The sequence below is a fragment of the Emys orbicularis genome, chromosome 16 (genome assembly GCF_028017835.1).
Source record: "Emys orbicularis isolate rEmyOrb1 chromosome 16, rEmyOrb1.hap1, whole genome shotgun sequence".
Classification (NCBI taxonomy): Eukaryota; Metazoa; Chordata; order Testudines; family Emydidae; genus Emys; species Emys orbicularis.
Window position 1 is genome coordinate 10,368,732 of NC_088698.1, and position 24,086 is coordinate 10,392,817.

General features: G+C 40.6%; 1 protein-coding gene across 1 annotated transcript in view; it reads left to right on the forward strand.

The window, feature by feature from the left end:
* CCDC60 (coiled-coil domain containing 60) overlaps positions 1-24,086 on the forward strand; it is a 110,175-nt gene that overhangs the window by 64,784 nt on the left and 21,305 nt on the right. Inside the window, exons 4-7 of the mRNA XM_065417495.1 lie at positions 10,002-10,181; positions 16,653-16,775; positions 20,070-20,174; positions 22,349-22,439. Coding sequence (XP_065273567.1) covers positions 10,002-10,181; positions 16,653-16,775; positions 20,070-20,174; positions 22,349-22,439 — 499 coding nt within the window. The remainder of the gene's footprint in view (positions 1-10,001; positions 10,182-16,652; positions 16,776-20,069; positions 20,175-22,348; positions 22,440-24,086) is intronic.

Consider the following 24,086-nt stretch of genomic DNA (forward strand, 5'->3'; position numbering starts at 1 on the left):
ATTTCTTTTAGTCCTTTTGGACAAGGAGCAGTCCTTGGCTATTTTTTTTAATAGAAAACTGGTTATTTTTGTGATTGAAATGGTGACATGGGCAACTACTGGAAAATCTACTGGAATTTGTTTGCTTGGGTTTTTAGAGGGTTTTTTTGTTATGATCTTCCTTGCGTTTATACTCTGTGAGTCTATCCCAAACCAACTGTAATGTATATAGACAGCAAGGACTTCAATATTCAGTGATATTGATACGTTGGCATTCATTAGTGCAAATGTTTACTACAAGATTTAGTAGAGTTCCGGGGGGGGGGGGGGGGGGGGGATAGTCTCTTTTCTTTCCTTTCCTTTCCTCACATCTTAACTTCACTCTATCAGGCAATGCTAGCTGTAAAGGTGGAACGTTTATCTGTCTGTATTAGTTTTCGCTGTAGTTAATACTTCATAATGTCAGTTGCTTGGAAACCAGTGTTCTGTGGCCTCTTGCTGCTTGGCAGAAATCACTCTAATTGGCATGCTTCTAGCACTGTCATTGCTGGCAGTTTGCAGAATTTTTTTTTCCAGAAGAAAAAATTTCCTTTTACATGAATGATGGCTCACATTAATTAGACAGCAGTCATGGGCAAAGACATCTATTTAAGTATATGGATGTATGAATCATTATCTCTATCATCAGTCACTGGAAAAACTGCTATTTTGAGTTCCCATCAATGTTTCTGCCTTTCCAGGTTGTTCACTTCTCAATTTACTCCCCTACCCCCATGGTAGAATGCGTGTGTATGTGTATGCAATTTTATAAGTTTGTTGCTTATTGGATTTTACTGTCTATCTAAACACGTCACAGTGTAATCCCATTCTGATTCTCCACTGCCTTGCACCTTTGTGTAGTCATTCACACCTGTGCATTATGGGTTTAAAATGCTACCAAATCAGAATTTTCCATTCACTTACATCAGTGATAGCATTTTAGATGGACTTTGCTCTCAGGAACCCTAATTCTCATTTACTGTAAGGCCACTGTACACAGTTCGGACAGTGGAAAGGGGCTTTAAAATACCCACTGAAAGACACCTTTCCGGTGCCAGAGGGTATAAAGCAGCCACTGTTAAATTACTATAGTATCAGTAATAGGTATAGGACAGATCCTCAGCTGGTATAAATCAATGTACCTTCATTGACCTCAATAGGGCCATGTGGCTTTACAGTAAATGAGGATCTGGCCTATATAGAATGTGTGCTCTGTAAATAAGAATAATACACTGTACTTGTGTAACCGCTTTTATCCCAGGGGCTCCAACTGCTGTACAGACATTCACTATTTAATCCTCACAACAGCCTGTCAGGTAGGTAAGGGACCAGGGCCGGCTCTAGGATTTTTGCCGCCCAAAGCAAAAACAATTTTGGCCGCCCCCCCGTTTTTTAATTACCCCACCCCCGGCCCCGCCTCAACTCCGCCCCTTCCCCAAATCCCCAGCCCTGACTCCTCCCCCTAGGCTCTAAAGCCTGGGAGGGAGGGGAGCAGGTGCGCGAATCAGCTGTTTCGCACCATGGCAGCAGCAGCGGAGGTGAGCTAGGGCGGCCAGGGCACATTTTTAGGGGCGGCATTCTGGCGCCGGCCATGCCGCCCCTAAAAATGTGCCGCCCCAAGCACCAGCTTGTTTTGCTGGTGCCTAGAGCCGGCCCTGTAAGGGACATATAGAGCCCTGGTCTACACTACAGAGTTAGGTCGACATAAGGCAGCTTACGTTGACCTAACTCGGTAAGTACCTATGCTAAAATGTAGCTCCCACTGATGTAACTCGCCCACTGCACTGATGTAATAGCTCCACCTCCGCGAGAGGCATAGTGCTTAGGTTGATATACACCTCTACTCTGATATAACGCGACCCAATATAACAGAATTCAGATATAATGCGGTAAAGCAACGCTCCGGGGGGGGCGGGACTGCGCACTTCGGCGGATCAAAGCAAGTTCGATATAACGCGGTTTCACCTATAACGCGGTAAGATTTTTTGGCTCCCGAGGACAGCATTATATTGGGGTAGAGGTGTAGTTAGGGTGATGCAGTGTCAGTGTAGCCACTGCGTTGCTTACATCGACTGTGGCTGCCTTTCAGAAGCCATCCCATAATTCCCCACATTGACAGTTAAATCAGTGCAAGCACACCTGGTGAGGATGAGCACTGCCGACACAAGGAGCATAGTGTGGAGACACACAAGCGATTTAATTACTGTACGTTGACGTAACTGAGGTTGACTTAATTTTGTAGTGTAGACTTGCCCAGAGCTCATTTCAACTATAGAAATGAAGCAACTTCTCAAGTGAAATGTGACATCAGTATAATATCCATAGCAACACTATATAACAATTTGGGACAGGAAATGGGGGGGGGAACTGTATCCAATTGAAACTGCAGTGAGGAAACCAAAATTTAATTAACTGCACTGACATTTGATGAGGACACAGGGGTTAACACTTCTACAAAAATTGCTGTGAGATCTTTCATGACTACAGGTTGTCAGAACTTCAGTGTCATTAGCACCTTCAGTAGCACAGCACCTCTAAATCCACCCGAGGGCACTGACTGCATACTAAGTCAAAATGAAGCAGGCCAGCCACCTGCTGAATCACCATTTTCTGCACTTAGATATTCCTTTGAATTCTCCACCCCAAATACTGATCTCCCTTGCCCCTCCTTAGTTTGAGAGATCTCATGGGATCACAGTCCAACATTGTATGGCTGCAGGTGATTTAAGTGTTCATTTAAAATGTTTCAGTCGATTTTGTCTTTAATCTGCCATATTCTGAATGTTGTACTATATATTATTTAGTTGTCATTTACTGTAGTTCCAAAGCTATCATATTCTGACTTTTCTGTTTAAAACAAAACAAAAAAAAGAATGTAGTATTGTTCCATGAATGTTTCTGTTACAAAGAATCCTGGTCAAAAGGAAGCTAAGAGGCAACATAGGTTATGGCACTTGCTTTTCACCTCAGAAGACCTGGGTTTGTATTCAGTTTGTCATTAGTGCAATGAGTTTGGCAGTCCCTAGGAAACATTTACATCACAATACCTCCTACACAATTTGGGAATTGGCAGAATGCCCAGGGAAGGCCCTTCAATGGATTAGTAGGGAGTTGTTGCAGATAAGGATTGAGGTGCTTTAGTGAAATATATGAAACTGCATTTAGAAAGCCTGTGCTGTGAACAGCTTTCAAATCAATGCCACCTATGTTGTATTTGTTTATAAAATTGCTGCAAGGGGCTAAATTCTTTCTTTATAGTGCCTAGGGACAGGGATAAACTCTACCATTGGCTCTAATCACGTAGTAGCCTATATACCACTAAACCAAGAAAGTCTGTGTAAATGAGCCATCCTGGGGCACAAAAGCTAACAACTCCCATGACCAAATAAATAACCTATATGTACCTGGCTAGATTTGTTGCTAGGCAAAATAACATGCGCCCAAACAAATACGTGCTTTTCTCTTGTCTCATAATCTGTAGTCATCAGGACTCTGAGGTAACATTCGACCTAGGGCAACAGAGCCTCAGCTGGTATAAACAGGCCTAGTTCAGTGGCAGTCAAGAGAGCTACACCCATTTACACTAGCTGAGTGAGGATCTCCCCACTTATGCACAGTTGGTGTCCCTTGTTCCTTGTGTAGATTACTTATAATGGTTCCTGTTTACATACTGTAGATGTGAGGATGGTAGCGAATTTGGTAAAATTTTATATACAAGGTCAAATACATCCCTGGTGTAATGCCACTCAAGTTACTTAAATTGGCCCAGTGTATTTAAATAAAATGTAAATATGTTGGTAAATATGTGGTTTGGTTTGACGATGATCAAGTTTGTAACATCGTTGTGTTAGCTTCTTAATGTCATCCTAACACCGGATTTATGGTCAAGAGAAACAAATTAATGGATTCCTTCAGTTTTGTCTGAGCCATTCCTGTGCAAAGAAATGCATCAGGCATCTTTAATCCTGGAGGCAAAAGCTTGACTCAGCAATACTTTTATGGTGCTGCATTACAATTAACTGATGACCCAGAGACCATGAAGGATTTAAAGAGTAATTTAATAAGCGTGGACTAGTACTAAGCACTGAAAATATGCTCGCAATCAATTTGCTGTATACACAGTATGCTACTAGGTCATTCTTTTGTGCATGTGGTTGACCTTTATCTATAATAATTTATGCCTATCAAGAAAAGTGAAGAATACTATTGCAAATTATTAGCACTCAAGAAACTCTTTTAATTTTCATGCTGACAAAGGTATTAACTTACCAAAAATAATGCACGTCCTTTTGTCTGAAAGACAGTTGAAAATCTGTGTTGTGACTACAGTTGACTAAAGCTCAATTACTGTAATAAATGTATTCCAAATTTCATCTCAATTGCATTTGCATTTTAATGAATGATTCTCACCTACTTATCAATCTGGCAGCCAGGCTAAATTTATTAAGTTACTGTATAAACAGGGCATTCTTATGCTAGCATTTAAATGCAGAAATATTTGCTGTGCCAATGCTGAAATATACACCTCTACCTCGATATAACGCTGTCCTCGGGAGCCAAAAAATCTTACCGCGTTATAGGTGAAACTGCATTATATTGAACTTGCTTTGATCCACCGTATTGCGCAGCCCTGCCCCCCCCCCCCCCCCGAAGCACTGCTTTACCGTGTTATATCCGAATTCGTGTTATATCAGGTCACGTTATATCGAGGTAGCGGTGTATTGTAAATCTGCATTATATAAATATATTTCAATTACCTGTATATTCCAAGTTAGGATGTATTTAATTTTTTCTCCATGCCAAAAGTCCATAGACTTCTAAGGTCTTTCTTGACCTTCTCTGGAATTGTGAATTTGTTGTTTAAATCTGGCATATGTTATAGCTTATACATACCGTTGCTGTGTTTTTTCACTAACCTGATTTATTTCTTTGTTACTACTTGGAAATTGGATGAAATTAATTAAGTGGAATAGTTGTTTGTAAAGAACGCCATTTTGAAAATCATATACAAAGAAGTGTTTATTCACCATTGGTTGTAGCCACATGTTCCTGTAGGCTTGCCAAGCAGATCACTGATTTTAGCATACAACATTTAAAAAGCCCTTTAAGTCAGGTAATCTTACAAAATTGTACTTAAACCCACACCACTTCTATATTTCTTTCCCCAATATTGCTGATTATTGAAGGAGTTTGTGTGTAAAAGAAATTTTTTGTTTTATCATTTTCTTTGTTTTTTCACCCATTAGCTTTGATTCATTTTACAATCTTACTCTTTAGTGTTTATGGCATCATAATCAACAGCCACAACAATGCTTCTACAAGTGGAAGAAGCAGTATGAAGGAAGGAAAAACATCTTTTTACACACAAATATCTTGATAATCCTCAGTAATGACAGGAAAAACCTATAGAAAAATCACATGAGAATGAAGCAAGAGTTTGCTATGTTGTTAAAAAAGAAATTAAATGTGTCAAGAGATCTTTTATGTGAAAACCTTGAAGAACAATTAGCCAGCCTGATTTTATTCCAGAATCCTTGTGAACTTATAAAGCACACAGCATCTCTCAATAAGGCCATGGGTTTCTGAAAGCAACGTTTTTACTTTGTTCCTGAGCCAGTACAGAAAGGTCTAGCAGAGAGGTTACGTTGTGTCAGAACAAGAGAGGTGGAGTGACTGGCGTTTGCAATTGCTGGGCTCAAAAAATGGCAAATTGTTACTTTCCACATGTAATTTGTCATAAACGCAGGCAGGCAGGGAGAGAGGGAGGGAGCTATTCACCTTGAGAACTAGTGAACTAAACACTTGCTGTTTGCTACCTATATAACCTTTGGGTACTTTAAGGCATCTCTAATAAGAAAACGGTTTGGTTCCTTCTCAGTAAAATGAACCAGGCCCAGCTTCAGCATAGATCTGTGTTAAAAGATTAGGTACAGCCTGACAACGCTTAATCCAAAACTCAGAAACACATTCATTTAGATGAATGAACCACACATCACTGAACAAAAACACTGACCCAGGAACCTATCCTTGTAACAAAGCCCGATGCCAACTCTGTCCACATATCTATTCAAGTGACATCATCATAGGGCCTAATCACATCAGCCATACCATCAGGGGCTCGTTCACCTGCACATCTACCAATGTGATATATGCCATCATGTGCCAGCAATGCCCCTCTGCCATGTACATTGGCCAAACTGGACAGTCTCTACGCAAAAGAATTAATGGACACAAATCTGACATCAGGAATCATAATACTCAAAAACCAGTGGGAGAACACTTTAACCTGTCTGGCCAGTCTATGACAGACCTGCGGGTGGCTATCTTAAAACAGAAAAACTTCAAAAACAGACTCCAACGAGAGACTGCTGAGCTGGGATCGATATGCAAACTAGACACAATCAACTCAGGATTAAATAAGGACTGGGAATGGCTGAGCCATTACAAACATTGAATCTATCTCCCCTTGTAAGTATTTTCACACTTGCTTCTTATCAAACTGTCTGTACTGAGCTATCTTGATTATCACTTCAAAAGTTTTTTTTCTCTTACTTAATTGGCCTCTCAGAGTTGGTAAGACAACTCCCACCTGTTCATGCTCTCTGTATGTGTGTGTATATATATCTCCTCAATATATGTTTCACTCTATATGCATCCGAAGAAGTGGGTTGTAGCCCACGAAAGCTTATGCTCTAATAAATTTGTTAGTCTCTAAGGTGCCACAAGTACTCCTGTTCTTTTTGCGGATACAGACTAACACGGCTGCTACTCTGAAACCTGTCATTTAGATGGATACGTTCTGTGCCAGGGTATGAACCATCATGCCTGACTTGGATCAGCTGCCACTTTCTAGTTACACATTGTAATCAAAGGCTGCAGAGTAACCTATTATGCTATGCCATATCCATTTCACTGCCATGGTGCGCTTTCTCTTTTCGGTCCCTGCTATCATCCTATAGGGAGTGCATTATGGCTTCTTCTTTTTTCTCCTTACTGTAATGCCCTTGCCTGTTGTCTCCAAATCACTGACAGACTTCATTGACAGCTTTCCTGTTGCTGACAATGAAACTCAGTGGCAGCAAGTGGAATTTAGCAGCTAACAGGTGGTTTCAGGGCAATACCTGTCAGCTTGTGACAATCAAGCTAAGGTAGAAAGTGGCCTGGTGGCCAACAAGCTACTATAAACTATAGTTAACCAAGAGGTTATTTAACCTGAGGAGAGAACAAAGCCAGGATGAGCTCAACATATTTAACTAATGTTGTACAGACTGTGAGACACCAGGAATGATCTAAGGGGACTGAAGAATCTTTCCATTCTTTTTGCTTAGTGATATTTCTTCTTCTTCATGGTGCAAAAGAAAATATTTTGCTGATATTCAGTACATTTCGATTACCCTGTATAATTAGAGTGGAATATGCAACCTTCTGTTGACACTTATGTCCTTGACCTATAGCTATGTCAATCATCCGCATCAAACTGTAGCATCTCACCTGCATCCAAAGTATGCTGACAACACATCCACTTTTGCGGGGAAGCTCCTGTTTTAGAACAGGTCCCTATTTTGAGAGTTGTTAGTTCCTCCACTATTTCTTAAACCAGATTGCCACTGTACGCACCTAAAGCGTCTGATTGCCCACTCTCTTTATGCCAGTGTAATTCTATTGACTTCAAAGAAAGTCACACTCAGTGGAAAATCAGGCTCAGAAAGTTCAGTGTGAGCTGGGACATCAAAGAAGACGACTTCCAAACCAGCTGCCCTCTCTAGTGCAAGTCACCTGTGTACTCGGGGAAAATGGATTATGCTGTTGGTGGGAACTGAAAAAACACATAAGTAGGCTTTGAAACTCATTACCACAGGGTATCATTGAGGTAAAAAACTTAGCATGATTCAGATATCGGACCTGTGTATGGATAAGGGGGTTGGACTAGATGACCTCCTGAGGTTCCTTCCAACCCTGATATTCTAGGATTCTGTGATAACAAGAATACACAAAATAATAATAGTAAATAATAAAAAAAAAGTTTTGGAAAGGATATAAAACCTCATGCATCAGAGCTTAAACCAATCTCTATTAGGGGAGGAGACTTCCCCAATGTGCAGGTTATCCCATAACTGTGTACTACAGGGTTCCTTGCACTGAAGCACATGGGACTGGCCACTGTCAGAGCCCATGTACAGGACTAGATTGACCATGTATCTGATCCAGTAAGACAATTCCTATGTTCCTATTAAATGAATGAGAGAGAATTCTTCAACTCTCTGTTGTTTATATTACTAGAGCCTCTGGGTGCTGACGTTTGAAGAGGTATCTGTCTGTGTGGTACCACGTGATTCATGGCCTTTACCCTCTCCTACAGTGTGGGTATATTCTGCATTGTATCCTGGCTAGCTCTGGGCTCCATAACAACAACAAAAGGATATTTGCTATTTTCAGGTTGTGGTTTATAGGCTCGCATTTCTCACCTGAAAGTATAAAATTAGGTACAGAGTCTCTAAAGCTAACTTTTGAGTTTTGAGTAGCTGTTTCCAGGAAAGATGTTGCAATAGGTCTGTCAAGCTAATTATTATTATTATAATCTTTCTTTCTACAATTTCTGCAGTTTCTCTGAAATTTCCTTTACTTCCTACTAGGGCTGTCAATTAATCGCAGTTAACTCACGCAATTAACTCAAAAAAATTAATCATGATTAAAAAAATTAATTTCAATTAATCGCATTTTTAATCGCACTGTTAAACAATAGAATACGAATCTGCTGGTGGCATCCGACTCAGATGATGAAAATGAACATGCATCGGTCGGCACTGCTTTTAATTGTTATCGAGCAGAACCCATCATCAGCATGGAAGCATGTCCTCTGCAGTGGTGGTTGAAGCATGAAGGGACATATGAATCTTTAGCGCAATTGGCACATAACTATCTTGCAACTCCGGCTACGATAGTGCCATGCAAACACCTGTTCTCACTTTCAGGTGACGTGAACAAGAAGTGGGCTGCATTATCTCCTGCAAATGTAAACAAACTTGTTTGTCTGAGCAATTGGCTGAACAAGAAATAGGACTGAGTGGACTTGTAGGCTCTAAAGTTTTACATTGTTTTATTTTTGAATGCAGGAGGTTTTTTGTACATAATTCTACATTTGTAAGTTCAATGTTCATGATAAAGAGATTGCACTACAGTACTTGTATTAGGTGAATTGAAAAATGCTATTTCTTTTGTTTTTTACAGTGTAAATATTTGTAATCAAAAATAAATATAAAGTGAGCACTGTAAACTTTGTATGCTGTTATAATTGAAATCAATATATTTGAAAATGTAGAAAACATCCAAAAATATTTAAATAAATTGTTTTCTATTATGGTTTAACAGTACGATTAATTGCGATTAATTTCTTTTTTATCGCTTGACAGCCCTACTTCCTAGATTTCACATCTTCTTGTACTGCTGACATACAGTAAAACCAGCTTGATTTTCCTCTTTGGCCTCCTTCCCCACCTGACGCACACACATTTGGAGATGCTTTCATTAGTGAACTGCTGAGAAAATGTTGCCTGGTTCCCTCAGATTACCACTGAGATGCAAGATTTTAGTGATCTGGAAAAGGCCATATTTGAACTTTCACTGCATTAAAAAAAATCATTAATTTCAACTGACATTATGGGCCATCTCAGAGTTTGATTAATTTTTTTTTACAGTTCTCACAAAATTTGCTTCTACGGAGATATGAGAGTATCTATGCGTCTCTCTGGTGTATTTATTTCTAATTTATGGGATCATTTTTCAAACCTTCCCATTTGACCAGTCAAATACACAATGTCTAGACTCTGCAATGCCAACATGTAACTCCTAACAATGATTAAAGGAAGAGAAATGCCCCTCAGAGAGAAGACCTTAAAACATCACTGGGTTTACCTGGCTGCATCTATAAAGTTTATGGATTTTGATTTTCTTTTAAATTCCGGTATCCCGTCATTTATTGGCAGGCATTTGATCAGTTCAGTGAAGCAGGGTCGGGGGTATTTCCACACTCTTCAGAAAGAAACGTTGGAGAGGAAGAATGCACTGAAATCAGCACGGCAAAAACAAAAGGAAAAATGGCGAACTGAATGGCAGCCACCCAGAGACTCATCAGATGAGGAAGACTCTGATGAAGAGCTAACTGAGTAAGTGGGTTTTTGGTATTTTGGTGACTTGAGAATCAAAGGTTTTGAAAGAGGCAGTTTCAGAATTAAACTCACTGTCTCTGCCATCAATATCTGGACGTTTGATTCACTGTTGCAAGATTAATCCCTCCTCATATAAGGCCTTTCTTGACTCTATATACAGACCCCAAATTTTCAATTTAGACACTTACATTAGGGCAACAAATTCTGCATTTGAACCCTCTGATTGGCACTGATGTGCCTAAAGTGGATAATCAGCCACCTAAATGCTGACTTCAACACCAAAATATGGAACTGGGAGCCTTAACATAGATGCCTGAGGCAGAATAGTCCCTCTCGTATGAAACAGAAACTTGACGTGCTTTAAAATTCAGTTAATAGAGTGGAAACTTGATTCGTGAACGTGGAGCAAAAATGCTTGAGAAACAGTACAAAGAGAGGAGGAGGCCTGGAGGGGAAGAAGGCTGGTGGGTGGAGGGAAAACTTCAGAGTTAGCTGAGGAGAGCTGGCTGTGTGAAGAGAAGACGTTGGCGCACAGGAGGTCTACAGTGCTTAGCTCTCTAAATTGTCCCACCTAAGAGTTGTTCCCACCATGCCACAAATAGGAACATGGGGACTAAGGGTCAGATTTGTACATGTATTTAGGCCTCTAAGGATGAGGGTAGGTGCTTAGTGGAACTTTCAGTAGTACCTAGATTGAAAGCCATGGGAATGAGGTACCCAGGCACTTGTGAAAATCCCACTAGGCTCCTATCCGCATCTTTGGGGGCTAAATATCTTTAACACTCTGGCCCTAAAGCACTAAGAACACGTTGGGATGGCACACAAAACACAGTGGCCTATTTGTGTTCATTTGGTCCTGTCTTCCTCTCCTTCTCCCACTCCCCACTCTGTTTAGTTTCATGCAATCCCAAACTTCCCATTACATTGCGGCTGTTAGCTGAGATTGTCATTAATAATAATTATGCTTCCTCCACTGAGATTTGCTAACCACTGGACTATTCTTCCTCTCAGAATCCGTTTTGTTTATTCAATAATACTCTATTTGTTCCTAGTACTCATTTCTAGCTATGCAGGAGTTGAACAGATGAAGTGTTGAATTTTAAGCCTGCATCCAAACAATTAGATTTTTATTTTTCTGCCATGCCCTCTTTTCCACCTACCCTCAGTATCTCTATGTAGGTTCTGTTTGGTCTGGACTTCAATATTCTCTAACTACATAGGCTACTCTGAAGTTTATATTCCGGCTTCACTTTGGGACTAAGAATTACAAAATCTCAAAAGATGCTTGAGACTGCAGTCTCCAAGTGGAGACAGGTCACACAGGAAGGGTGAATGGAAGGGAGCTGCTAGCTGGAAGCAGCAGCAATTCTCGATGGGGGCTTAGGACTTTGGAGACCTGGGTAAAAGTGCTTGCTTCACTGCAGACTCCCGATGTGACTTTGGGCAAGTCATTTAGGGCCAGATTTGTTAACGTATTTTTTTTAATGTTTTTGCCAGTATAGCTTATTTTGCTCTCTGAACCAGTAAAAGCTATACTGGCAATAACTCCTTTTTGCTGCTATCAACTGCATCTAGACTAGGGCTTTTGCCCTTATGGAAGTGTTGCACACACAAAAATCACACCCCTCGTGTAGATCTGGCCAAGGGAGTAAGGTTGGTATCAGTGACTACTTACTTGCTCAGCGTTTTACTTATCATTCCCTCCAACTGATTTTAAAAAGATCTTACCTGCATTATTGGATATTTATTCTCTAAAAAAGCAAAATCTTTAGACTTGGGTGAACCAAATACAGAATTAGGGTTGAGGTCCCTGATTCTCCTAATTGGAAACTTGGGTACTGAGCTGCCCTCTTCCAGTACGCGTGGGCTGGGATAAGAATGCACACTGAAACTAGTGAAAGAAATGCACTCTCTTGGCAGGCCTTCGTTTATATATGCAAACTGTCCAATGTAATTTATGCAGAGGCAGGATCCCTGCTAGCAGGTGTTAGTTTCATCCTTGTCATGTTATTCGTGTTTGCTTGTATGCTGTGGCAGGCAGTTAAAAAGCTGTTTTCAGTCTATGGGGGGAAAATAGGGATCGTTATCTGTTATTTCACTCCAGGCTGTAGCAGTGCTGAATTTATAAACTGGGAACTCAGGGGAGGTAAGAAGGGTGCTAAAGCAGTTTAAAGACTGCTTTGGAGGGGATCACTTAGGTTCTTTTCAACAGATAAAATCTAGCATCAGCCTTTTTGATAAGGATTTTTATATACGACTTAAAATACAGCATTTTACTATAGCTTCTACTGAAGATAATGAAAATCTCAGCTGAAGCTATTGAATGTACAGCATATTTTCATTACTTGATTATCTTGCACATTGGAGAAACACACTATTGTTCAAGCAAACCTTAAAACAGAAGCTTTTAAGTTATAACAGCAAAAAAGGCTATAAAAAGCCATCATGAAGTTCCAAACTTATTCTTTCTTAATTACTTACCTCCATTATTCTTTTCATTAACAAATCAAAAGATGATTTTGCTAACGGTGAGCACTATGAACTCTGCCTGTGGTAGGAAAATCTAAGTTGTGTTCTTTCTGCCTCTGACCTAATCAGAAATGAATGTTCTGCAATCAGAATTTATCGGACAGTTTTATGACTGGTATGCGAAGAAGAGCAGTATCTAGCACTCTTGCATAGTTATCTTGGTTTTATAGTTCAAAGAGGAGTAAATGAATCTTTTTCCCTCAAGTAAGACTCGAAAACAAACAGGAGCCGATATTTTAGGCCTAATGCTCCACTTCATTACATCAGTTTTATGCTAGAGTAGCTCCATTGAAGCCAATGGAGATGCACCAGTATAAAAACAATATAAGAAGGGTAGAATCAGGGCCACTGAGTTAAGAAGGTGCCTTTTGTATAGTCCCTCTTCTCACCATGGGACTGGGCGTGTGTATATTGGCTTAAATGGGTTATGGATGAGCAGCCAAAACCATTCTTTCAGCATCTCTCTGACTGTTGACAATGGACTGATGTGTTTACCTTTAATTTTGTGAGGCTTCTGACTATAATAAATACAATCAACTACAGTAGTTTATTTTACACAGATTTGTGCTCCTTTGCCAGTAGAGGCTAATAAAGATGTTCTTTTCAAATGTCTTAAATGGTGACAGACTCATCACTTTGTAGCAGTATTTATCTGAGTGTCCTGTGGTAACAGAGATCTGGAAAGTTGTAAATAAGATTAAAATTAACCTGATTCCTACAGTACCTGTATATAGAGGGATCTGCATATAAAACAAATTAACAGTCAATCTCCAACTTAGGAATGACCAGAGAGAGCTATGTTAGTAAATAGGAAATAGCAGATATTTAATTGTTGGAATTCTCAGCTCCCAAGAAGTTCTGTCATAAAGTCACATCAGCAAGGACGTATTAGAGCACCTAATTTATTTCCCTGTCAATGCAGGAATGTTTCTTTTATTTCTCCAGTGTAATGCTTAAGTTACCCACTTGGGGGTAGTTTTGTTGAAATCCTATATAAATATATTTACATTATTGCATGTTTTGAGAAATCGTGCAGATTTTTGGAACCCTAAAATATGTACTTGACATAAAAACTTAGTTCTGATAAACTATTTGTAAGTATGTTCTAGATGATTTGATGCACCCTAGCCTTCTTTCCAGTCGTGTGTATTGTCCTGGTTTTCCATCTACAGATTCAGTTGAAAAAAGTGAAATAGTGATGGTTATAGCTAGTTTTTGTTGGTTTTTGTTTAGAAAGAGCAAGTGGCTTGGTGCAGGAAAAAAATGATAAACATTTAATCTTCTACATTTTATGTCACTTACGGTAGGTCTCCAGCAAATGTTGTTGTAGTGATGGGACTTTGTTATTGTTGTTACATACACTGCAGCATATAATTGTGTTAACGACTATTTTAATGCATGAATAATTAGAAACCTGCTGCCCACACCATCCCAGAAATCAGTAGAGAGAGGAGACACACCCTTCCTCTTATTAGTTTGGAGTGCAGGACTTATAAGTAACTCCGAAATGTGGAGGGTTGTAACAGTTTCTGTTCTGGCAATTGGACTTTCTTCAGGGCTCATAGAGAAAAAGAAAGTAAGTCTGATTTGGGGAAGCATGAAAATGTGCTGTTTTGCACAATGGAACCTCTAGGTTACATAGCCATGTTCATTTGGATCAGCATAAATGTCTAATGTAGAATGTAACTTTGACTGCTTTGGGTGAAAAAGAGTCTGCTTCCAAAGGTGTGATGTCAGACAGACTGTACCTATACATTTGACTGCAAGACACTTCAGTTGTGACAGCCCGAGGTAAATCCCATTACTGCGGCCTTGATCCCTTCTGTAGTATCAAACATATTAGGCAGAGCTGAATAGCCACGCATTTCTTCATTTCTGAATTAGCTAAAGAACACTGAGATATCTGATCATTCATTTTGTGTAACAGTGGGTGCCTAGGCAGTATATGAGTCACTTAACTCAATGTTGAGATGAATGTTGCCATGCTAATGTTATATCTGCTATCACAGTTGCTTTGCTTTAGGAAAATTGTGGCAGTGGAATGCCAGGAGCACATATTTTTTTTCTTTTGATTCCAACTACACACATCTTATAATTAGCAGCAGGGGGCTCACTCTAAAGTTCTGTTCCATATTCATAAAGAGAACCTTTTTCCAGAAGTGTATTCAGTCATCTAAGAGGACCCTGTTCTCAAAATTCTGCATATACTTTTAAGGATTCTGACTCTGACCTTACCTGCCAGCTATTCTGATGTGGGCAGTATCATTTCAGATGTACATTTATCATATTACCGATTGCAGTAAACACTGTTGTCTGTTCATTGTGGACCCACTATAATCTTTTGCATAGCCGTGTCCTTGGAGTGTTCTGCTAAGTAGCACCCATGAAAAAGCAAACTGATATCACAGCCTTATGCACTTGATATTTTCCCCTCCTCCTGCTCTTCGCTTTTGTCCCGTTCCACTATCACTCTGTTATTTAATGCAGTGATGAATGCCGGAAAACCTGCCTCATTTATTCATATCTTCATAACTCTTCCTCTGCTGCACACACGCTTCTTCACACAGTCTTATTAACTGTCAGTTTTAAAAGCTTGCTTCACCTGCCCCAAGTCTAACAAGGCAGACAAGCTTTGACAATCCGTGTGGGATACAGAGGTTTTTTGTTTTATTTTTCATGGTGTATCCTTGGAACACTATACAAGAGGTAGAATAGAATAGAATCATAGAATATCAGGGTTGGAAGGGACCTCAGGAGGTCATCTAGTCCAACCCCCTGCTCAAAGCAGGACCAATCCCCAACTAAATCATCCCAGCCAGGGCTTTGTCAAGCCTGACCTTAAAAACCTCTAAGGAAGGAGATTCCACCACCTCCCTAGTTAACCCATTCCAGTGCTTCACCGCCCTCCTAGTGAAAAAGTTTTTCCTAATATACAACCTAAACCTCCCCCACTGCAACTTGAGACCATTACTCCTTGTTCTGTCAGGTAGTGTCATCTTGTCCCAGGATGATGATAATCTACCCACGAAATTTCCATCTGGGGGAACTACCTCATATTTCAGGCAAGTCCATTGCCTCGCAATCTTTGGAAACCCCATTTTTGTGCTAGAAATGACACCAGGTATGCATATATAGTCAAATCCACCAGCTCGCATTTTAGAGCCAGCCAGCAGCGTCATGCCCTGATACAGAAGCCCTACAGAGTAAATTGTGAAAATAAAATTTTTTATGGCAACTCCAACTTCCTAACAAGTGACAGTGCATAAACCAAAGGTTTCACTCAGCTTCTCAGACTGTGCTTATTACCTTGTGTAGGAGGCCTTCCAGTGACATACTAAGCTATGTGATTGACATTTGTCACCTCGGATTCCTTCTCCATTCCTCTCCACTTCCATCAAACTATACAAGAGCCAAATTTTCAAATGAGTGCCAGTTTGATCTCTAGTGTTTTTGCTCACACAGTAAATTTGTCGTGAAAAATTGTGTGCAGAATGTATAGGCAACTTTTGAAACTTCAGCCCGTAGTATTACTGAGAGAACCTTTTCAGAAGCCAACATGCTAGTAAGGGGTCTGATTCTCTACTCCATTACACTGCTTTTATATCTATGTAATTCCACTGAAGTCAATGGAGCTACACCTGCCTAAAACTAGCATAATGGAAGGTAGAATCAGTTTCACAGTTCTTTTCTCAACAATATGGTCAAGAAAATTCTTATAATCGTAGATGGCCAAAAGAATATTAATTTATTATAAATGCCTAATTCAGAGTTCGGTAGTAGCAATCAAAGTTCTGGCAGATCAGAACAGACAATGCTACTTTAAAAAGAAGGGAAGAGGAAGGATGGGCGTGGGTAATATAAATAAGGCTAGGCAGTCACAATTCTTCCCTATACATTGTATCTTCCACTTCTAATGTTTATCCTTGTCCCCTCCCTTAGTTTCTTTTTAACAGAAGGTCCCCTGCTGAGGAAGAAGGCAAAGAAGAAAAAGAAGACTATCATACAGCCTTTCATCCCTGTCTACAACAGTCTTTTGGTTCCACAGCCACCTGCATCACATGCGTATGTTCTAAGGCAAATCTAAGATGCACCCATCTTGCCAGTATATAAGAGGGATGCAAAGTAAAATGAGACCCAAAGTGCTAATGCCTCAGGCCACGGTCTGCCTGATGGCCCATGAACCCTAGAATTTTGGAAATATGTGGCTCATAAAATAGACAACATTTTTACCTACAACAGGGTCAAATTCTATCCTCAGATGAATGCATGTGATTCCCATTAACTTTTAATGAAAGTCCTGCATACACATCAAAAATAGTATTTGTCTCACAGGCCCTGATCCTACAAACCCCCTACTCTGTGTGGTGAAGATTTCAAGATTAGGTTAATTTTTAAAAAATACGGTCAAATTCAAAAGTTTAGATTGTCTACCTAAAAATTGTTTCATGTAAGAGAGAGCATGTGTATGTACTAAGTGTGTATGGGTATGCTTCTTTGAATTCACAATGTCTGCGAAAGGATACTTACATGGTGTTGGGTGGTGAATGCTCACAACTCCCATTAAAATCAATAGAAACTGAAAACACTAAGCACTTCGCAGGATCAGCCTCATACAAAGGTTTCATACCCAGAAACCATGGGGCGTTCAGGAATCAGGGTGCACATCAATCTTCTACAGAAGTTCAGAGTAGTCTAGAATGCAAAGGAGACATTGAGAAATTTGATATGCCACAGTTCTTTTGTACCCACACATAAGGACCAACGTTTGCTTTCAGATACACACACTTGCGTCCCATTGATTTCTATGGGAATTGTGCATACATAGGAGATTTTTTTTTTTTCACTAGCTAGCAATCAGATTTTTGTAATACCTGTTTAAATACCTCCAGGTTAATTGCTGACCACCATACAGCTCCCGTCAGAACAACATCCAATCCCTGACACTTTCTGCTGCCAAACCTTTTCCCATACCACCAACTCACTTATTACTAATCACGTTTATGATGATCATGCCTAGCGGCCCGCCGAGAACAGGGCCTATTAAGCTAGGTGCTGTACAACCATTGTATAAAAGGCAGTCCCTGCCCCAAAGAGCTTACTTACTGAATAGACAAGACAGAGCACTGGGGAAAGGGATAGAACTAGAGGTGGCTGGAGAACAATACAGGGCTGCAACAACTTTCAAAGTTTTACATTTGTTTTTGTTCCACACTGGAACAAAATCAAACCATATCAGATGTCTTCATGAAATGAAATTGTGTCAACAGTCAGGTTTTTGATTAGGATCTCCCTTACTGAAAGTGATGTGAAAGTCCACCCTGGACTTCAGAAATCTTCCCATCCAAAACTTCATCAACACTAATGCATTTCTGTGAAGTGTTTCACCTTTGACGAAACCGCATTTTTCAGTGAAAAAGTCTGTTGTCAAAAATCTTCCAACCATCGCAAGATGTAACATACAAGCAGAGTGAACAACGTGATGGCGGCTAACATCATGTTAGTTCGGTGACACTTTTAGTTTCGTCATTTAACTCTCTTCACTGGGCTTAGTTAGGAGGATATTAGCTAGATGGAAAGACGGACAGAGAGGGCAGGAGGGATTGGAGTAAACAGCCGATCAGCACAGGGGAGAAAAGTTCAGCATGTAAACTTCAGAAAAGCTTGCTGATGGCATTATCAAAGTCCATCCGTGTCTCCTTGAACTGCTTTCTGCAGCTGCTGTGCCCACTTCCGTCTCGGGCCAACTCCTCCCTGCAGTTTCTTCCCAAAGGTCACATGACTTAGAACAGGGTAGACACAACATGGCTCCTGCTGCCATGAGCTTAGTGCCTCCCATGCACAGTTTTGGGACTGGAAGTAGCTGGCAGAGAATGGTGGCCCCAACTGGGCTCCATTTTGCCTCCTCTCCCCAGTGCAGCAGGACCTGTTTGAATTGATTTCTGCAGCTGCCTGCTTCAATCTCCTAACCTCTCCCAGCCATTAAGCTTTCCCACACATATTTGGATGGTGCGAAATCCCTCCCCATCTCCATCAGAAGCCCTGGGAATGTAAGTAACAGGAAAGCTCTAGAATATACCAGTGCTGAGAAGAAAGTCTACAGCATCTGTGCCCAGCAAAGACAACTTCCAAGCCTGTTGCATCCCTCTTCACAGGTATATGGAGGAAATTGTGATAGCGGGGGAGCATGGAGTAGGCACATAAGACTGAAGGTTTCAATAAAGTTTGGGTACTATCCTGAACTTGTGCATGTATATGCCCAGAAAACCTTCAAACCCTATGAGATTTGACCACCACTAATAATAATGGCCATCATAGATCCACACTCACACTTACCTTCCTCCACTCCATTAGCTGAGTTTCTCCTTTTGTGGCTCAGTCATAAGGAACTGATAGTTGGATGTTGTTAGAGAGACAAGGTGGGTGAGGGAAGATCTTTTATTGGACCAACTTCTGATGGTGAGAGAAATAAGCTTTTGATCTTACACAAAGTTCTTCTTCAGGTCTGGGAAAGGTACTCTCAACATCACAGCTAAATGCAAGGTGGTCCACTAAAATATATTACTCCACCCACCTTGTCTCTCTAATATCCTGGGACTGACACAGCTACGAGTACACCACATAGTTTGGGGTTGTGTCAGTCACAATATTTACGTGCACTCCAGGATTACGCCTTGCTCTCACTCAAGCAAGTGCAAACGGTGTCTGGAAACCCTGAGTAAGGATTCCTGAGTGAGTACATAGAAAGGCACAAAAACCTAGGAATGTGGATCTGTGTTAGGCTTGGTCCACACTGGGGCGGGGGATCGATCTAGGAAACGCAACTTCAGCTACGAGAATAGCGTAGCTGAAGTCGACGTTTCCTAGATGGAACTAAGTTTACTTACTGCGGGTCCACGCGGCGCAGGCAAGCTCCCCCATCGACAGCGCTTCCTCCTCTCGGCGAGCAGGAGTTCCACAGTCGACGGGGGAGCGCTTCTGGGATCGATTTATCGCGTCCAGATGAGACGCGATAAATCGATCCCAGAAGATCGATCTCTACCCGCCGAATCAGGCGGGTACTGTGGACCTAGCCTTAGATACTGCCTTCACAAAACACAACTGTATAATTTACCCTTTCCCACTAACAGATGTGGAAAAATCACCCAGGGTGTGCTGGCTAACTGACATGAAGTTGTTTACAGGAGGCATGATCCAAGATATGCTGTTAACCTATTCTGTGTTTATCCCCAAGATTATTGTTGTCAGTCATTTAGTTCCTGACTGTTTGCCAGGGTATCCCCTGAATGTAATGATCAAACTGTTCCTTCTGTCACCTTTGCAGTACAGCACTTGTTTGTTTTTTCTTTATTTTCACAGTGAACCCCTCTTTCGACAGCTTTGTGCTCTACACTGGCTCTTGGAGGCTTTGACTCTCGAACCCAACTGTTCCTTAAAACCTGTGTTAACCTGCTGGAATCCAAAGTACATGCACGCTGTATAATATTTTTTGATGGGATGAGGTTTTTTTTCTCTTGCAAACATTGTTGGTTTTCCTCTCCCTTTGCTTTAAGTAAAAATTATTCGAGTTACATGTGATTACTAATTCTGGGCCATATTGTGTTATCAACTTGTGCACAGAACTCCCCTTTGGAATCAGTAAGTTCTGTCGACAAATCAGCAGCATAGCATGGCCCTCTGTTAGTATATGCTGTAGCACTAGCAGAAAGGATCTTGAGCTTTTGAAGCCAAATTTGGTTTTAAAAAATTATGCAAGTTAAATGTATTTACTAAGGTCCTGATTCTGCAGCCTGCCTTGCATGGCTTGCCCAGTGAAATCAACTGGAATTTTCTCTCCAGAGTGATTGCAGTACAGAGCCTGTATCTAGTGATATTTGCTAGCTATTTTTATTTCATCACTTAGATATGGCTCTGGGCTGTTTTAAAAGATAAGTTACTTCAGAACATTTTGTACTATTGCTGTTTCACTTGTGTAATTAGTAGTAAATACTGTTTTTAATTTTTCAACATTTTCAGCCAATAGACATAGTAATATTGAAATAACATATTTAAAGTATTCAGGAAGTGTTCTTAATTGTATATCCAGATATCAGATGGAACCATAAAGCAATGAATGAAATTCTTTTATCTGATCCTCAGGGCAGAGCTCTTCAAGGCTGTTCTGGTTTCTCTCCCTATATGCCCAGAAATCCAATTGACACAAATAGAAGCTTTGCCTGTATACAACAGAGAGAGCAGAATAGTCTTGGAGAGAATTCACCAGGTGGACTGGAGATGAAAACTTAGTCCATTGTGTATTGTGTGTGAAATGTTTGCCCCCGCTACGTATGTGGACCAGGCACTAGCGAGGGATGAGACACACGCTGTGCCAGTGGGTTTCACAAATATTTGCTCACAGCAGAGAAATTTAGACTCAGGACTTTTGGGTTCAATTCCAGGCTTAGTAGGGGAATGTGCCCTACTGACGTTTGCACTCTTCTGACCCCAGTCTCTCACCCCAAGCCTCTCTCTGTCTCCTTCTGCTCCTATACACTCCTCAACTGCTCCAGTCCCCCTTCCCCTCTGCTCCTACCCTACCCCTTCATCCCCATCCTCTGCCTCTTCCCTCTCCCCTCTGCATTCAAGTCAGACGACTTCCTCTATCTCTTCCGTACAGCCTGGGTGCCAGTACAGGGAGCATTGAGAGCACAGAAGAGACAGGTCCTGTGCTCTCAGTTCTGGTGCCCCACACCACAGCAGCCCCTAGCAGAGCAGTTACAGGAAAAGTCCTGCTCAGCCGTTACAGCCCCAATCTAACCCGTGCTCGGTGCAGCAGGCAGATTCTTCAGTGTATTTAGCTGCCACACTAATGAGTCTCTACTAACCACATGTGAACTGTGATCTTTTTCAAAGTCTTATAACTTGACCAAATTTGGGAGAATTGTCAGGCAGACAGCAAAAGGCACATCCCTGGTGCCAGGGCACCCCCCCCCCCTGCCAAATTTCAATACCTTGCTCCAAAGAATGGAGATAGTCGAACTTTTCAATGAAACAGCTGGAAGAATTTTTTAACATGGTCAAAACAGAATGCAGTTTCCCTAATCTTGTTCTTGGAAATGGCTGAAGTATTTTAAATGAAACTTTAAAAACAAAATTCAGTCTGAGGCAGGCACTTGGCATGGCAAATCTCAGCCCAAATTGATAGAAGTTATAAGCAACTGAAAACATGGTCTTTATAATGAAAAGATCAGGCATTTTCAACTATAATCAGCACTTCAAGCTCCATCTGTAATAGGCCAAATCTGCAGTCAGTTACATCCATGCAGCTACACCACCCAGACCAAATTCTTCAGTGCCTTCCACTCTCTGGAAATGGGAATGCACAGAAATAACTGAGAGCAGAATTTGGCCTAATGCATATGTGGTATGTTTGTACTACATAATGGCTAAGCTTTCTGAACAGTTCTCTTCACCTGTGACTATAATTCACTCGCTGCTATAACACTAGTAAGTTATCCCTCTCCTTACAAGTGAAGATAAATGTCAAAGCAGAGATTGGCCATCATTTATTCTCTATTTATTGCATTTCTAAAAAGAACTTGTTGTAATAAAAGCAAGATTCTGGAAATGGAAAACTCATTAAATTGTTTTTCACTTAGGGACCCTGGTGGCAGTAAAAGTACATTTAAAAAAATCAATAAGGACAAGGCAGCAAGGTATAGATGGGAGCACTTTATCATGGATACAAAGGTAACTTCATTGCTAATTTCTACTTTACGAGCTAGTCCAACTTTCAAAATATTTGTTTTCTCTGTTTTGTTCCCTCATATAACGCCCTGATTTGATCTTTCTGCTTTGAAACTTGTGACTGCAAGACACGTGGCTCTCTGGATTTTGATAAAAAATCATTTTTGATGACGGATTACAGAAAGAGCAATAGTTAGCCAGATGCAGGAGTGTAGCTGTGGCTTGGCTGAATAGTAACTAGTGATGTTGCTGGAGGGAAATGTACTACGAAAAAATATGAGTCCCTGAAAATATTGGCATCTTGCCCCTTTGTTAATTAATTGGGGACGCAATCCTGCTTACCCATATTCAAATGAGTAGATCTTACTCATACAAGTAGGCTACTGTAAGCCATGTGAGTAAGAATGATGCAATTTAGCAGGATCCACTTCCAGTTTGCTTGCTAGCTTTTTAAGGGCCCCATCCTGACAAACTCCAACAGTTAGTTTGGTTTTTCTTAACTTAATTAAAAGGTAAACATTTAAATTGGAAAACAAAGTCCAAGTGCTGAGGGCAGTACAAGAAACCGAAATCAAGTATGGCATCTAGAGAAAAGGAAAGGGAGGAGAAAATAAGGCCATTCAGATGAAAGGCTTTTTAAGATATCGAAAATTTAAATCTTTAACTGAGGAGAAGTGACATTATTGAAGGCAACATCAGGTGTACTACAGAAAATGTTGTGGAGAACTTTGATGCTCTTCTGCTGAGATAGTCCATGTTTCTGAAGAAGTGACGGGTGCTCTCTCTCCCTCTTTATTATTTATTTATTTATTTACTATTACTACCACTACTATTACTACTAAAGGTGTTTGCATGAAAACAAAGGAAGTATAGTGCCCAGGGGTTAGACCAGGAGACATATGTTTATGACTTTGCTTGAGGAATCAGTAGCAAGAGTTGCTGAACTTCTAAAAAGACAAAGATCATGTTTCATCATAAAAACAGCCATACTCGGCCAGACCAATGGTCCTTCTAGCCCAGTATCCTGTCTTCCAACAGTGGCCAATGCCAGATGCTTCACAGTGAGTGAACAGAACAGGCAATCATCGAGTGATCCATCCTCTGTTGTCCGCTCCCAGCTTCTGGCAATCATAGAGTAGGGACACTCAAAGCGTGGGGTCCTCCATGAACTGATCTAGTGCTTTTTTGAACCCTGTTATATTTTTGGGCTTTACAACATCCCCTGGCAAATATCCTTTGTAATAATAAAAAAGAGAGGAGAGAGGGGAATCAGCAAATCTTACAATATTCACAGAACTGTTTCTAAATAGGATGTTTTCCAGATTCCCATGTGGGATTAGGTTAGGGCCCAAATCAACAAGAATCAAGGAATCCAAAGTGAATGCTGATGTTGACATTCCTTTCTGCTCTCATGTTGCTGTGGCTTTTTTTTCTTGCAGCCTAAATTAGACAGAAGTTTCTCTGTTGTCATTTACATTGCCATTATTTAAATGTAGGTTTTCATATTCGATATGAAATCTTTTATTGAGATATGGATTCCTCCAGGGTATTTGCAATGTGATACATTCTGTTTTGATTATCAAGCGTGCAGATTTCAGTCTGCTGAGGTTTCATATTTCTGACACAGGAAATTGATTTCCAGGGTGTGGG